Below are 15,047 nucleotides of genomic sequence, written 5' to 3'. Positions count from 1 at the left end.
GAAATGGAAGACAGGTTTGACTAAAAATGTGTAGTAGTTACAATACCTTTAATCTGAAGACTTTCACCAGCCTCTGGTGGCCTGGTGGTTAACGCTCTCGCTTCACACGGCGAGGGTCTGGGTTCGATTCCCAGCCAGAGTAGAAGTTTCATTGGACGTGTTTCTTTCCACCTGTTGTCTATGTTCCCCATCAGTAAAATGGGTACCTGGGTGTTAGTCGACTGGTGTGGGTCGCATCCTGGGACACTGACCTAATTTGCCCGAAATGCGGAGCATAACAAGGGACTTTCTATATAGTAGTATGTCATTGTTGTCAGCTAGGACTGTATACTTTGTACATGTACTTGTAGTAAATAAAAATATTATTTAGTATATTATTATTATAAGAATAAAATGATTATTCGATAATGTATGGATTGGAATACTTTCTTTGCAGATGAGTGCTTCAGAGTTCCAGACAACCTCACGCAAACTGAAGAGGAAGTACTGGTGGAAGAACCTAAAAATGATGCTTATACTAGGCTGTGTTATAGTCTTGGTCATAGTAGTGATCATCGTGGCTACTGTGGGTATCCCAAGCAGCAACAGTGGTGGTGACACTACTACAACTACACCTAAACCAGTTAATGCCTCGCATGCAATTAAGACCAGAGCTATTATGTATTGACAGGGAGAATAGGGTTGAAGTGTACTAGAGTAAAATTATCACAGTATGCATTACTTGTGCCTTGAATTATATTAAAGGGATATTAGAATAATTAAGTTGATTTTGAGATTTTGACAAATTTAAGATTATAGTTTGCATGATTTATATTAGACCGTAAAAGAACATTGTACTTTCTTTCCTAAATTTGACGAACTTTCTATTTTGTCACATTTAAGGGGAGCTCTACTCTTAGCTATGCAGTTCCTGGGAGAATGGCAGGCAGTCAGATTCTAAGGGGAGGACTGGCCCAATTAAATTAGTGATGCTCACCAGGATTAAGGGATCTCCTATTACGTTAAATCACAAATGAAGTTTTGAGGACAATGTCACAGCCCTTGTTAGCGAACTTAGTGGCAGGATGACAGCATTTTGTATAAAAATAACTGGGAACTTTAAAATGTACGAAGCCTTTGATCTGTGTGTGTGTAGGCCACCTGCGCCTCCGTACATTGATCAAAGCGGCAGCTGTTGCCACAGCCACCTATTCAAGGAGTTTGAGAGGTTTGCATACTTAATTTAGGATGAAATAAATATGTTTAGGAATTTATTAGATTAGGTTCGTCAGGAAACAGGAAAAGTGTTTCCTGACGCGAGTCTTAGATGATGACCCGCCGTTGGAGCTTTTGGTCATTTGACAGAGGCCTTCCGCTGGCTTACCGGTCCACCCATTTAAAAATTAGTTATAACCATCCAATAGGAATTTATTAAGGTAAGGTATAAAGTAATAATTCATAGGTAATTCGTGGATTCAGGACAGTTGGACTGGTCTAAATAGTACTACTTGGATCAGACCGGACCAGACAGTACCGTATACGGAGTACTAAGGCACGTGCAACATTCGGGTTCAGCGCTTCTCCCATGAATGTAATAGGTTTGTATTTACTAGGCAACTTACCATATTGTATTTAGGAGTAAAGTGGTCATACAGCACCTGCAGAAATGGGAGGCAATCAGGTCCATTCATTCCCTGGCATCAAGAGCCCCTCAAAGGACCTTCCCTGAGATGGTTAGCATAGCAAGGTGTGTGTGTGTGTGTGTGTGTGTGTGTGTACTCGCCTATTTGTGGTTGCAGGGGTCGATTCTTAGCTTCTGGCCCTGTGTGTGTGTGTGTGTGAGAGAGAGAATTATAGTATGTAATCTTATTTACTAAAATTTCATTAAGGCTTTCCGTACTTTATTAAAAAAATGTACATGGTTTACCAAATAAGTTATTTATAGCTGACTAAGCAGTCCCAAGTTAGCTTAATAGTTCGTATTTATTTTTTAACTGTCAATGATAGGTTTTGGTGTATTTAGGACGTTACTGAATATTTATATAGGAAGGTTACGTGGTTTAAGGCCTCGTTGAGGCCTTAAACCACCTGGCCAAGCAACTTGCATATTATATCCGGTTTGAGCTAGAAATTAAGGTGAATTTCTTCGTTAATTAGGTTTGGTCCTACCAGAGGTCGCAGAGGGTGTCTTGTTGCTGGTAAGGCTGCGTAACTGTAAAAGTTCAGATTTTTATTAATTATTGTTAGGTTATCAGCTTAGATATCCGCTGGAGGCTGTGTACTACCAGTCCCTAGACTGCTAGGACCTGGCTTTTCGGATTAGGGAGAATTTTTGGTCTTTTAATTAGTTAACTCTAGTTCACCTAAATAGTTAGCACCTTAATTGCTCTTAATGTTATTTTAGTTGACTGCCCCCCCCCCTCGTCTCACACACATCTGAAGAGGCCCCAGTCACATACTCTGAGAAGTGTTAACAGTTCACTACAGTAACAGCCTAGTAGGGCACGCAATCTTCATACATGTGCACGCATAAGTTATGACTACCTTCCGTGCCAGAAGCCCAGCCTTGGCATTAAATTATACCACCACCTCTGCACTATGATTATGGGTTCAGCTTTTCTTTGTCAATAAGCATCTAGTCTTCTTACATATCGCTTGATTTACAGAGTTCACGTGCTACTTGAACTTTAGTGTGGCGTTGATACTTGTAGTAATTAGAAACTAACATGTTTTGCCTTAGTTTAATCTGATCAGCCTTTAAAAAGCCCCCTGAGCAGACTAAACATTACATTTTAAATTGCTTGTGTCAGCAACACTAGACGGTATTCCCATTACCATCTAATTACAGAACTAATGTACATTGGGTGGTATAATGAAAATAGGAAAATATTACCCAGAAGTGGAAAGTTTGATAACACTGACGTTGCTGCTACTCTAAAAATTCTGTAATAGGTTTTCCTACTAATAAAGGTATTTCACAGCGGTCTAAATTTTTAATTATAACATTTTAATTTACCTATGTTGGATGCACTTGTAATGAATACTAGGTCCACTCTTGCTGGCTCATCTCCCCCGTCCCCCTTAACATGACACAAACCTAGAAAATTATACTATAGTTTTAAATTCAACCTTTTGAAAGATTTTATTGCAGGTGCAGTGAAACTTACTATTATGCTCTTATTAATGATAAAAAAAAAGAGACCAGTGACTACTCAATTATCATGGAGCGCTAAACCCGTAGGAATTATACAGTGCCTGTGGAGAGGAGGGGACGGGGGTGGAAGGCATTCAGGAAACAGCAGCACAGCCAATTCCGTAGACGAGCCCCTCACTAGCATCAAAGAACCTCCCTTGAGGGGGGACTAAAAACTAATTCACTATTTATACTTCATCTTTGATCGAGCCTATACTTTTAGCACACACTACCCTGCATGACCTTCATAGGTAATTATAAGCCGCTATGAAAGTTAAAAGCTTCAAGCGTGAACAAAATGTGTTCAAATTTAGCACTTTTCATACAATGCTTGCGACAAGTAAAGATGGGAGTAGCACCGGCAAACATTACTGTGGGCGAGACGTGCCGTGATCTTCGGCCAGATACACGTTCTGCCCAACCTGGGCAGCCTTCCTTGTGAACCAGGCTGCCCAGCTTGTGAGGCATTTGACTGGATAAGAGCGTTACCTGGAAACTCTGCCCGTCTCCCAGTAGTGGTAGTATCGAGTCCTGCTGCCTGCGATCTTTCCCTGTATATATCAGCTTGTTTCTGCATGGCCCTCTGAACAGCTAATAATTATTATAATAAAGAAGCGCTAAGCCACAAGGGCTATACAGCGCTGCAGGGTAGGGAAGGAAGCGAGGGTATTGGGTGGCAGAAGGGGGAAGGGATGATCAGTAGGTTACAGAAAACAGCAGGCCAGGGGATAGTGCAGGGGTAGAGGGTAGCAAGAGACTGAGGTAGAAAGGGCTGAAGGTATCAGAGTTTGTGAAGTAAGTCAGTTGTTGTCAAAAAGTCAATGAGAGAATCCGGATGAAAGGTGGGTCCATCAGCGAGAAGGGAAGGTAGAGAGAGCAGCGGAGCGAAGACGACGACAGAGGTATATTCTGCATGCTCATTGATAAAGTGGACAGTCTAGCAGAATGTGGCTGACTGATAATGGAACCTGACAATTCTCAGAGAGGAGCAGGGCACCCATCCATGAGATATCCATGAGTAAGACGAATATGGCCAATGCGAAGACGGGAAAGAGTAGTCTCTCAACCTCGACACTGGTGACAAGACGGCCAGTAACCTATACTCGGTTTAATAGATTGAAGTTTGTTACCGAGCATAGTAGACCAACGTTGTTGCCAACGGGTTTGAAGGTGGGTAGCTATTGCAGCAAAATAGTCCGTAAATAGAATACCTCTATGTGAAACTGGTAGGTCATGTACTGCTGACCGCGCAGCAGTGTCTGCCTGTTCATTGCCCTGTACGTCAACATGACCAGGGACCCAACAAAAAACAAAATCTTTATGCTTGGTAAAGATGCAGCGTAGCCAAAGTTGGATACGGAGGACTAAGGGGTGAGGTATCAAATTTCTGTATAGCCTGTAAAGCACTAAGTCTCGGACAACCACAAATGATGATGCAGGCATAGATGCAATATGGATAAGTGCTGCAAGAATGGCATACAATTCAGCAGTAAAAATACTAGCAGTAAAAATACCTAGCAGAGTTTACTGCCAGAGGGGAATCATAGGCCTGTGTCCCGTGTGGAAAAAAATAATAATAATTGAACTTTTCGTGTCAGAGGAAAGAAAGTCTCCCTGATAACATTGAGTATACATAGTGTATAGTGTATACTACAGTGGCTCCCTAGTATATTGATGATAAAGGCTAAAGTGTCATTTGAAAACAGGTGAATATAGGTGCCTATAGAGGCAGGTGCCAGAAGTCGCCAGAAACTTACCACAGGTCAGCTGTTTTTAATAATCTTCCTGGCTTGCTAGTGTACTCGCATATAATCTAGTGATACCAGTGAATAGCAGAATACAGTGTTGTAGTAGCAACTAACCAGTATTATAATGGTACTTAGTGGAGTGGAGTGACTTTCATTAGTTTCTTTTTCTTGAAATACGAGACGTTACTGTGAATTTCATATAACCTGTAGTTACCAGCGGTCGCAATATACACAACGAGAAACAATTATTACTACAGAAAAAGCGTCCTTCCTCCAAAATTTGCACCAGTCAACTATAGTGATAATATAGCATTTATTGTGGTGGAGACGAAAAAAAAAAAAAATAGAAAAGCCAGATACAGCGATTGATAAACAAGGGTTGAGGTCGACCGTTCGTCCTTGTAGGAGCTGCCAGATATCACCGGCTCTTCAACACGCAAGTTATACTTTTGTATCAGTCAAATCACATATTACTCGGGTAGATAATTTCCAGTAGATCCTTCATGTGTTAGCTCAAATCACCGACCAGTATGTTTTAAATAAGTGACCCTCTGATCAGAGCAGATCGACTGGTCCGAACCCTTGACTGGTCCGAACCCGGGACTGGTTTCAAACAGTTTCGTTGGACAATAAAGCAGACTGTAAACGGATGGGGTTGTAGGCGCCCTTATATAAACACAAACATTAAAAATCAGGAACGTGACGGTAAGCTGTCCAATATACAAAAAGAGTTAGAAACAGAAATACAAATAGCTAGAGCTTCATTTAAGGTTATTAATATAATATTCAAGAGGTTGCTAGTAGAATTGCAGTAAATCAACCATTCAAATCATTATGAAGCTGTGTGTAGTCTGTGGTCAGTCAAACAAACGGGCTTCCACATGGATAAATTGTCATTTTTGTGGAAATTGGTGTCACGCTCCTTGTGCAGATATCCCAGAACTAGCTACAAGCAGTATTAAAACAGAGAAGTGTTTTTGGGTATGCCCAAATGAGGAAAATCTGTGGACTAAAATCACAAGGGTATTAAAAGAGGACAACATCAAAGCTGCTTTCATAGAAAACCTGGAAGCTTTCTACAACAGATGGGAACATAAAAAGTCTGGGCTGAATGGTACTGCCCTTGATACTGGCCATGTAGTCACAAACTGTAAGGCTGGAGGTGATGTCCTGGTAGTCAGTAAATGTGGGGCTGATAGTGCTGTCCTGGGAGACAGTAATGGGGAAGCTGGAGGTGCTGTCCTGGGAGACAGAAATGGTGAAGCTGGAGATACTGTCCTGGGAGACAGAAATGGTGAAGCTGGAGATTTTGTCCAGGTAGTCGGGAATTATACGCAGGAAGGAATACATATAAATGACCTCATAGGGGACAGGAGCCATAGTAGGGAAACAAGTGTAGTCAAAGATAAGATAAAACCAATATTGCAAACTAGAAATACCGCAGGAAATAGCAAACAAGAGGACTCCAATAGCAATAGTGAGGATAAATTACCAAAAACAACTGGTGGGAGCTCCATTGTTGGTGCTAGGGAGGATAGAAGTAAGACAGGGAAACATGCACCAACAGGGAATACAGTCACAGAAACCCAAGGCAAGCGGAAACCAAGCCTGTGCACATACTATGCACTTGGTATCTGCTGGCATGGGAAATCTGGAAAAACAGATGGGACATGCAACTATGACCACCCTAGAAAATGCCATGCCCATATGAAAACAGGAAAATGCAAACTCCCTTCCTGTAAGCTTTTTCACCCTGAAATGTGTACCTCTTCAGTACAGGAAAGACTGTGCTATAACTTAAATTGCCAGGCATACCATCTAAAGGGGACAAAAAGATACAAAACATCGAGGCCATGGGAAAACCTGGGTAGCCACAGCCACTCAAGAGGGAGAGGTTTTTAAGTGCCAGGAAGGAAAAAAAACTGGCAGGAAATGGCAGAAATCGTACACCAAATCCAGTCATTCCTGGAGTGGAACCACAGTCGATGGCCTCCACTCCAAACCAACAGATACAGATACTAATGCCGGAAAAAAAATCCCCCCCCAGTACCAACAATACCACCAGTCCGATAACATTCTTCTTTGCAAATATACAGGGTCTAAAGCCAGCAACAAACAACAAAATACCTTTCATCCGTGGACTGCTTGCAGAGGCAAAGGCAATGTTCGCGGCTTTCACTGAGACCCACATAAAGGATCAATTGGACAACGAAATATGGATCCCAGGTTACAACCTATACAGATGTGACAGAGTGAACAGGCAAAAGGGGGGGGTTGGCCTGTACATTGCAGAGTCACTTGTTTGCACAGAACTGCTTAATGCCTCAAATGATGTAGTGGAAGTTTTAGCAGTAAAGGTCGAGAACCAAAACCTAGTCATTGTGGTAGTCTACAAGCCTCTGGATGCAACATCCCAGCAATTCCAGGAACAGCTGTTAAAAATTGACCACTGTCTGGAAAATCTTCCAGCTTCTGCACCCAACATCTTGCTCCTGGGGGACTTCAACTTAAGGCACCTAAAATGGAGGAATATAACATAATATTGTTGCAGAAATAACACCAGGAGGCAGCTCTGATGAAAACTCACACTCACACGAGCTTTTAAATCTCTGCACAAAATTCAATTTAAACCAGCAAATAATAGAGCCTACTAGACTGGAGAATACACTAGACCTCATCTTCACTAACAATGATGATCTGATAAGAAATGTCACCATATCAAAAACAATATACTCAGATCACAACATAATTGAGGTTCAGACATGTATGCGTGGAGCCCCAGACCGACAAAATGAGACTAGTCACGAGGGAGCATTCACCAAATTCAACTTCAATAACAAAAACATAAAGTGGGACCAAGTAAACCAAGTCCTAACCGATATAAGCTGGGAAGATATACTAAGCAACACAGACCCAAACTTATGCCTAGAACAGATTAACTCGGTGGCACTCGATGTATGCACAAGGCTTATTCCTCTAAGAAAAAGGAGGAGTAGATGTAAAATAGAAAGAGACAGGCGCTCCCTTTACAGGCGACGGAAAAGAATAACAGAGCGGCTAAAAGAGGTCAATATATCTGAAATGCGCAGGGAGACACTGGTCAGAGAAATAGCAAGCATCGAACTTAAGCTAAAAGAATCCTTTAGGAGTCAGGAATCGCGGGAAGAACTAAAAGCCATAAATGAAATCGAAAGAAACCCAAAGTATTTCTTCTCCTATGCCAAATCAAAATCGAGAACAACGTCCAGTATTGGGCCCCTACTTAAACAAGATGGGTCCTACACAGATGACAGCAAGGAAATGAGTGAGCTACTCAAGTCCCAATATGACTCAGTTTTTAGCAAGCCGCTAACCAGACTAAGAGTCGAAGATCAAAACGAATTTTTTATGAGAGAGCCACAAAATTTGATTAACACAAGCCTATCCGATGTTATCCTGACGCCAAATGACTTCGAACAGGCGATAAATGACATGCCCATGCACTCTGCCCCAGGGCCAGACTCATGGAACTCTGTGTTCATCAAGAACTGCAAGAAGCCCCTATCATGAGCCTTTTCCATCCTATGGAGAGGGAGCATGGACACGGGGGTCGTCCCTCAGTTACTAAAAACAACAGACATAGCCCCACTCCACAAAGGGGGCAGTAAAGCAACAGCAAAGAACTACAGACCAATAGCACTAACATCCCATATCATAAAAATCTTTGAAAGGGTCCTAAGAAGCAAGATCACCACCCATCTAGAAACCCATCAGTTACACAACCCAGGGCAACATGGGTTTAGAACAGGTCGCTCCTGTCTGTCTCAACTACTGGATCACTACGACAAGGTCCTAAATGCACTAGAAGACAAAAAGAATGCAGATGTAATATATACAGACTTTGCAAAAGCCTTCGACAAGTGTGACCATGGCGTAATAGCGCACAAAATGCGCGCTAAAGGAATAACAGGAAAAGTCGGTCGATGGATCTATAATTTCCTCACTAACAGAATACAGAGAGTAGTCGTCAACAGAGTAAAGTCCGAGGCAGCTACAGTGAAAAGCTCTGTTCCACAAGGCACAGTACTAGCTCCCATCTTGTTCCTCATCCTCATATCCGACATAGACAAGGATGTCAGCCACAGCACCGTGTCTTCCTTTGCAGATGACACCCGAATCTGCATGACAGTGTCTTCCATTGCAGACACTGCAAGGCTCCAGGCGGACATCAACCAAATCTTTCAGTGGGCTGCAGAAAACAATATGAAGTTCAACGATGAGAAATTTCAATTACTCAGATATGGTAAACATGAGGAAATTAAATCTTCATCAGAGTACAAAACAAATTCTGGCCACAAAATAGAGCGAAACACCAACGTCAAAGACCTGGGAGTGATTATGTCGGAGGATCTCACCTTCAAGGACCATAACATTGTATCAATTGCATCTGCTAGAAAAATGACAGGATGGATAATGAGAACCTTCAAAACTAGGGAGGCCAAGCCCATGATGACACTCTTCAGGTCACTTGTTCTATCTAGGCTGGAATATTGCTGCACTCTAACAGCACCTTTCAAGGCAGGTGAAATTGCCGACCTAGAAAATGTACAGAGAACTTTCACGGCGCGCATAACGTAGATAAAACACCTCAATTACTGGGAGCGCTTGAGGTTTCTAAACCTGTATTCCCTGGAACGCAGGAGGGAGAGATACATGATTATATACACCTGGAAAATCCTAGAGGGACTAGTACTGAACTTGCACACGAAAATCATTCACTACGAAAGCAAAAGACTTGGCAGACGATGCACCATCCCTCCAATGAAAAGCAGGGGTGTCACTAGCACGTTAAGAGACCATACAATAAGTGTCAGGGGCCCGAGACTGTTCAACTGCCTCCCAGCACACATAAGGGGGATTACCAACAGACCCCTGGCAGTCTTCAAGCTGGCACTGGACAAGCACCTAAAGTCAGTTCCTGATCAGCCGGGCTGTGGCTCGTACGTTGGTTTGCGTGCAGCCAGCAGCAACAGCCTGGTTGATCAGGCGCTGATCCACCAGGAGGCCTGGTCACAGACCGGGCCGCGGGGGCGTTGACCCCCGAAACTCTCTCCAGGTAAACTCCAGGTAATACGCCGCTGTCCGGAAACACTGCAGTGAATCCTACGCCGTCAGAAGACTTAGAGCCATCTGTGTACACTGCAATGGCATGAGAATGAGAGTGGAAGTGGTAAAGAAAAAGAGCGGGAAGCGACCGTAGACAGTTGGGCTTTCAAGCAAGGGAGAAAGAACAGACTTGAACAGCTGGAACTTCCCAGGGGGGTAGGGAAAAGTGAGATGCTACATGAACATAGAAAGGTGGTAATTGAATAGAAGACAAGAGTGAATGTAGGCGAAGAGACGGAGTAAACAGGAGCGGCGAACAAATAATGTCTACTAATATCAGTGACCATTCTATAAATGGAAGGATTGCGGATATCATGAGAGCGTACATAGTAGCAAAGGCAATGGGCATCACAGCGATTGGATAAGGATGGAACGTTTGCTTCTGCATAGAGGCTCTCAACAGGGGAAGAGCGAAAAGCACCAAGGCATAAACGTAATCCTTGGTGATGAATGGGGTTAAGGCTAGAGAGAGTAGCAGGAGAGGCTGCTGAATAGATCTTGTCACCATAATCAAGTTTCGATAAAATGAGGGTGGAATGTAGGCGAAGGAGAGTTCGACAATCAACTCCCCATGAAAGATGAGCAAGGGTTTTAAGAAGGTTCAGCCGGCTGTGACAAGTTGCCTTCAGAGAGGTAATGTGAGGTTTCCAGGATAACCTACGGTCAAAGAGGAGGCCCAGAAACCTGACTATCACGTTCAGGGATACGGGAGCCATAGAGGTACAAGGGATGATCGGAGATGACAGAGCGTCTAGTGAAAGTAATTTGGTGAGTTTTGGTACTGGAATATTTAAACCCATGTGTGGTGGCCCAATTAGAGACACGGTCGACCGCATGCTGGAGAGAAACTGTGATGAGGCGACAGTCAGCGCCTGCACAGGCAATAGCAAAGTCATCAACATAGTGATGACCAAATATTTGATGGAAGACTAGAGGCCAAATCATTTATAGCAAGGAGAAAAAAGTGTTGTGCTCAGAACACATCCCAGGGGGACACCTTCAGCTTGGATAAAGTCTGGGGAGAGTAAATTATTAACCCGAACACAGAGATGTCTTTCAGTTAAAAAGTTTTTAAGGAAGGATGGTAGATTGAACAGCTAATAAGAGGTGAACTGGAATAAATTCCAAGTTACAAGACTCGTATGGGTCCCTGGGAAATTAGAGAAACAGGTATGAGTCAAGGTTTGGGATGGTACTTCCATTTCATGGATAGAGAATCTTGATAGCGCAGAGTCGGTACTAAACATATTAGACAATGTCTTAAGACACTTAAGTACTTTATGATTAAGCTTAGCTGCTAGTTAATATTTCTTCAAACTCGGACTTTTTAACAAAGCCAGGCTATGTAAAAAAGTTTACCCGGCCACTCAATAATTTGCAATCAGAAGTAACGGCTATAGCCACAAGGGTGTACTTTTCATAAAGGCACTAAACTGGTGTTTGTAACCTGATAACCTACACTCTTACCAAAATTAAACTGGCTAAAAGTTACTCTAGCTCGATTCTATAATGGTACGATTATGAAATATTCTCAAAGAACGACCTTCAGTTGCCAAATGTTTTTTTTTTTCCCTGTACCTGATTTTTCAAACTCCAGAACGCCTTGTCCAATCTGATCAACTTTTGAACTCTTGTACGGTAACTAGGACCAGATTCTAGAAACAATTGGCATGTGCCTTATGACCAAAGTTATTGAACCCACTCCTGGAATGGCTCAGGAAACTTCAGAATCTCACAGCAGCGTATTATTACTATTATTATAATCAAAAAGAAGCGCTAAGTCACAAGGGCTATACAGCGCTGCAGGGTAGGAAAGGAAGCAAGGGTATTGGGCGGCAGAAGGGGCAAGGGGCAATCAGTAGGTTACAGAAAACAGCAGGGCAGGGGATAGTGCATATTGACGAGTAGAGAGACTGTTGTGTGTCTCTAAATACCACACTAAACGTCTATTTACCAGGCACTCCACTTTGCAAACTGCACTGGTAAGAGCAATGGGACGATAGTGGGAGGCTTCACGTCCCGTAGTACCTGGTTTGCGGAAATGGAGAACAATGGCAGATTTCCACAGCTGTGGAAGAACTCCTTGTGACCAAATAAGATTGAAAAGGCGTAATAGGACTAAGGGCTGACTGATGTAAATGTTGTAGCATATGAATATGAATGTCGTCGGGCCCAGCTGCCGATGATCGGCAGGCTGAGAGTGTTGCCTCCAGTTCCTGAAGTGTAAAAGGCACATTATACTGTTCTTCTGAGAGAAGAAAAGTCCAAGGGTGCTAACTCTCTGGCTGACTGAGGAAAGAAACGAGGGGCATAGATGGAGCCCCTAAGAAATACAGACCAGATGATTGCCAATTTCATTGGCAACATCTAGTGGGTTTGCTATATCAACACCGGCAACCAGCAGAACAGGAGCCGGGTCAGGAGAATACCACTCAGTTTTCGTACTTTTTTTCCAGACTGCACTCAGAGAAAGCAGAGGTGATGGTGGAGACAATCTCTCCAGCAAGTGCGTTTAGCATCACGGATGACACAGCGAGTGATCGCATGCTTCTGCTTAAAATTGAGAAGTCTCTCCATGGTTCTATTGTACCAGTACCTGCCCCATGCACTGCATTTCAAATGTACTGCACAAGCACAAGCAGGAGACCACCAAGGCACGCATTTCTGAGAATGCCTGCCCGAAGTTTGGGGTATAGAATGAGAAGCTGCTGTTAAAACGGAGGAAGAGAAGAGGTGTAAAAGCTCATCAATGGAGGATGAAGAAGGAACCTCGCTAAAAACAGTTATGAGTAAAGGTTCCAATTTGCCTCATCAAATTGCCAGCATGGGTTACGAAGAGGTGGTGAATATGAAGGGGAAGTAAGAATGATTGGGAAATGATTGCTGTCATGTAAATCCGGGAGAAAAGACCAAGTGAAGTCTAATGTGGCGGAGGAAGAGCAGACGGATCGATGCAAGAGAGTGTACGAGTCCGAGGATCAAAATGGGTGCGAGTACCTGTATTTAAAACATGGAGGGGGTGGGTAGCAGGAAAATCCTCTAACTGAATGCCACGGGAATCACAGTGAGACCCCCCCCCAGAGGAAATGATGGGCATTAAAATCGCCAAGTAACAGAAGTGGTGGCGGTAATAACGAAACAAAGGCAATATCCGGGATAGATAATGCCCGAGAAGGAGAGAGATGCAAAGAACAGTGTATACCACCTATGCAAGTGGATACGGGCTGCTGTGTAATGCAGCAAAGTACGAACAAATAGCTGATGGTACGGAATATCAGTGCGTAGAAGAAGGGCACTTTCATTAAAGATCCCATCAGGAAAAGGATCTGAAGAATACAATAAATTATAGCCTGAGATGGGTTAGATAATGGCAGTGTAAAATTTGGGTTCCTGTAAGCAAACACCAACAGGGGAAAACAGAGAGCAACATCTGAAGCTCACCCCGATTACCCCTGAGGCCGTGAATATTCCACTGTAAATAGGCCATGATTGACAACGATAAATTATTATTATAATCAAAAAGAATCGCTAAGCCACAAGGGCTATACAGCGCTGCAGGGTAGGGAAGGAAGCGAGGGTATTGGATGGCAGAAGGGAGGAGGGATGATCAGCAGGTTACAGAAAACAGCGGGGCAGGGGATAGTACGGGGGTAGAGGGTAGCAAGAGATTGAAGTAGAAAGGGCTGAAGGTATCAGAATTTGTGAAGTCAGTCAGTCGTTGTCAAAAAGTCAATGAGAGAGTCCGGATGAAAGGTGGGTCCATCAGCGAGAAGGGAAGGTAAAGAGAGAGCAGCGGAGCGAAGACGACGACAGAGGTAAATTCTGCGTGCTCGTTGATAAAGTGGGCAGTCCAACAGAATGTGGCTGACTGATAATGGAGCTTGGCAATTCTCACAGAGAGGAGCAAGACGCCTCTCCATGAGATATCCATGAGTAAAACGAGTATGGCCAATGCGAAGACGGGAGAGAGTAGTCTCCCAACCTCGACACTGGTGATAAGAAGACGGCCAGTAACCTATACTCGGTTTAATAGACTGAAGTTTGTTGCCGAGCATAGTAGACCAACGTTGTTGCCAACGGGTGTGAAGGTGGGAAGATATTGCAGCAAAATAGTCCGTAAATGGAATACCTCTAAGAAACTGGTAGGTCATGTACTGCTGACCGCGCAGCAGTGTCTGCCTGTTCATTGCCCTGTACGTCAACATGACCAGGGACCCAACAAAAAACAATATCTTTATGCTTGGTAAAGATGCGGCGTAGCCAAAGTTGGATACGGAGGACTAAGGGGTGAGGTGTATCAAATTTTTGTATAGCCTGTAAAGCACTAAGGGAGTCTGAGACAACCACAAATGATGACACAGGCATAGATGCAATACGGATAAGTGCTGTAAGGATGGCATATAATTCAGCAGTAAAAATACTAGCCGAAGATAGTAAATGCCCTTGTACGACGCTGTCCGGAAACACTGCTGCGAATCCTACGCCGTCAGAAGACTTAGAGCCATCTGTGTACACAGCAATGGCATGAGAATGAGAGTGAAAGTGGTCAAGAAAAAGAGAGTGGGAAGCGACCGTAGACAGTTGGGCTTTCGAGCAAGGGAGGGAGAAAGAACAGACTCGAACAGCTGGAACTTCCCAGGGGGGTAGGGAAAAGTGAGATGCTACATGTACATAGAAAGGTGGTAGTTGAAGAGAAGACAAAAGCGAATGAAGGCGGAGAGAGAAGGGACGGAGTAAACAGGGGCGGCGAACAAATAAAGAATGTCTACTAATATCAGTGACCATTCTATAAATGGAAGGATTGCGGAGATCATGAGAGCGTACATAGTAGCGCAGGCAATGGGCATCACGGCGATCGGATAAGGATGGAACGTTCGCTTCTGCATAGAGGCTCTCGACAGGGGAAGAGCGGAAAGCACCAAGGCATAAACGTAATCCTTGGTGATGAATGGGGTTAAGGCTAGAGAGAGTAGCAGGAGATG

At 43.5% G+C, this 15,047-nt stretch overlaps 1 protein-coding gene across 3 annotated transcripts in view; it reads left to right on the top strand.

Annotated features, from left to right (window-relative positions):
* Positions 1-2,962, top strand: part of LOC128696680 (vesicle-associated membrane protein 3) — an 81,103-nt gene extending 78,141 nt beyond the window's left edge. For all 3 annotated transcript variants that reach the window (XM_053788025.2, XM_053788027.2, XM_053788026.2), the window contains exon 4: positions 437-2,962. In XM_053788025.2, coding sequence (XP_053644000.1) covers positions 437-667 — 231 coding nt within the window. In that variant the 3' untranslated portion in view covers positions 668-2,962. The remainder of the gene's footprint in view (positions 1-436) is intronic.
* The last annotated feature ends 12,085 nt before the right edge of the window (positions 2,963-15,047 follow it).

This window comes from Cherax quadricarinatus, chromosome 46 (assembly GCF_038502225.1).
Source record: "Cherax quadricarinatus isolate ZL_2023a chromosome 46, ASM3850222v1, whole genome shotgun sequence".
In the NCBI taxonomy this organism is placed as follows: Eukaryota; Metazoa; Arthropoda; class Malacostraca; order Decapoda; family Parastacidae; genus Cherax; species Cherax quadricarinatus.
This window is presented reverse-complemented; position numbering and strand designations above follow the sequence as displayed.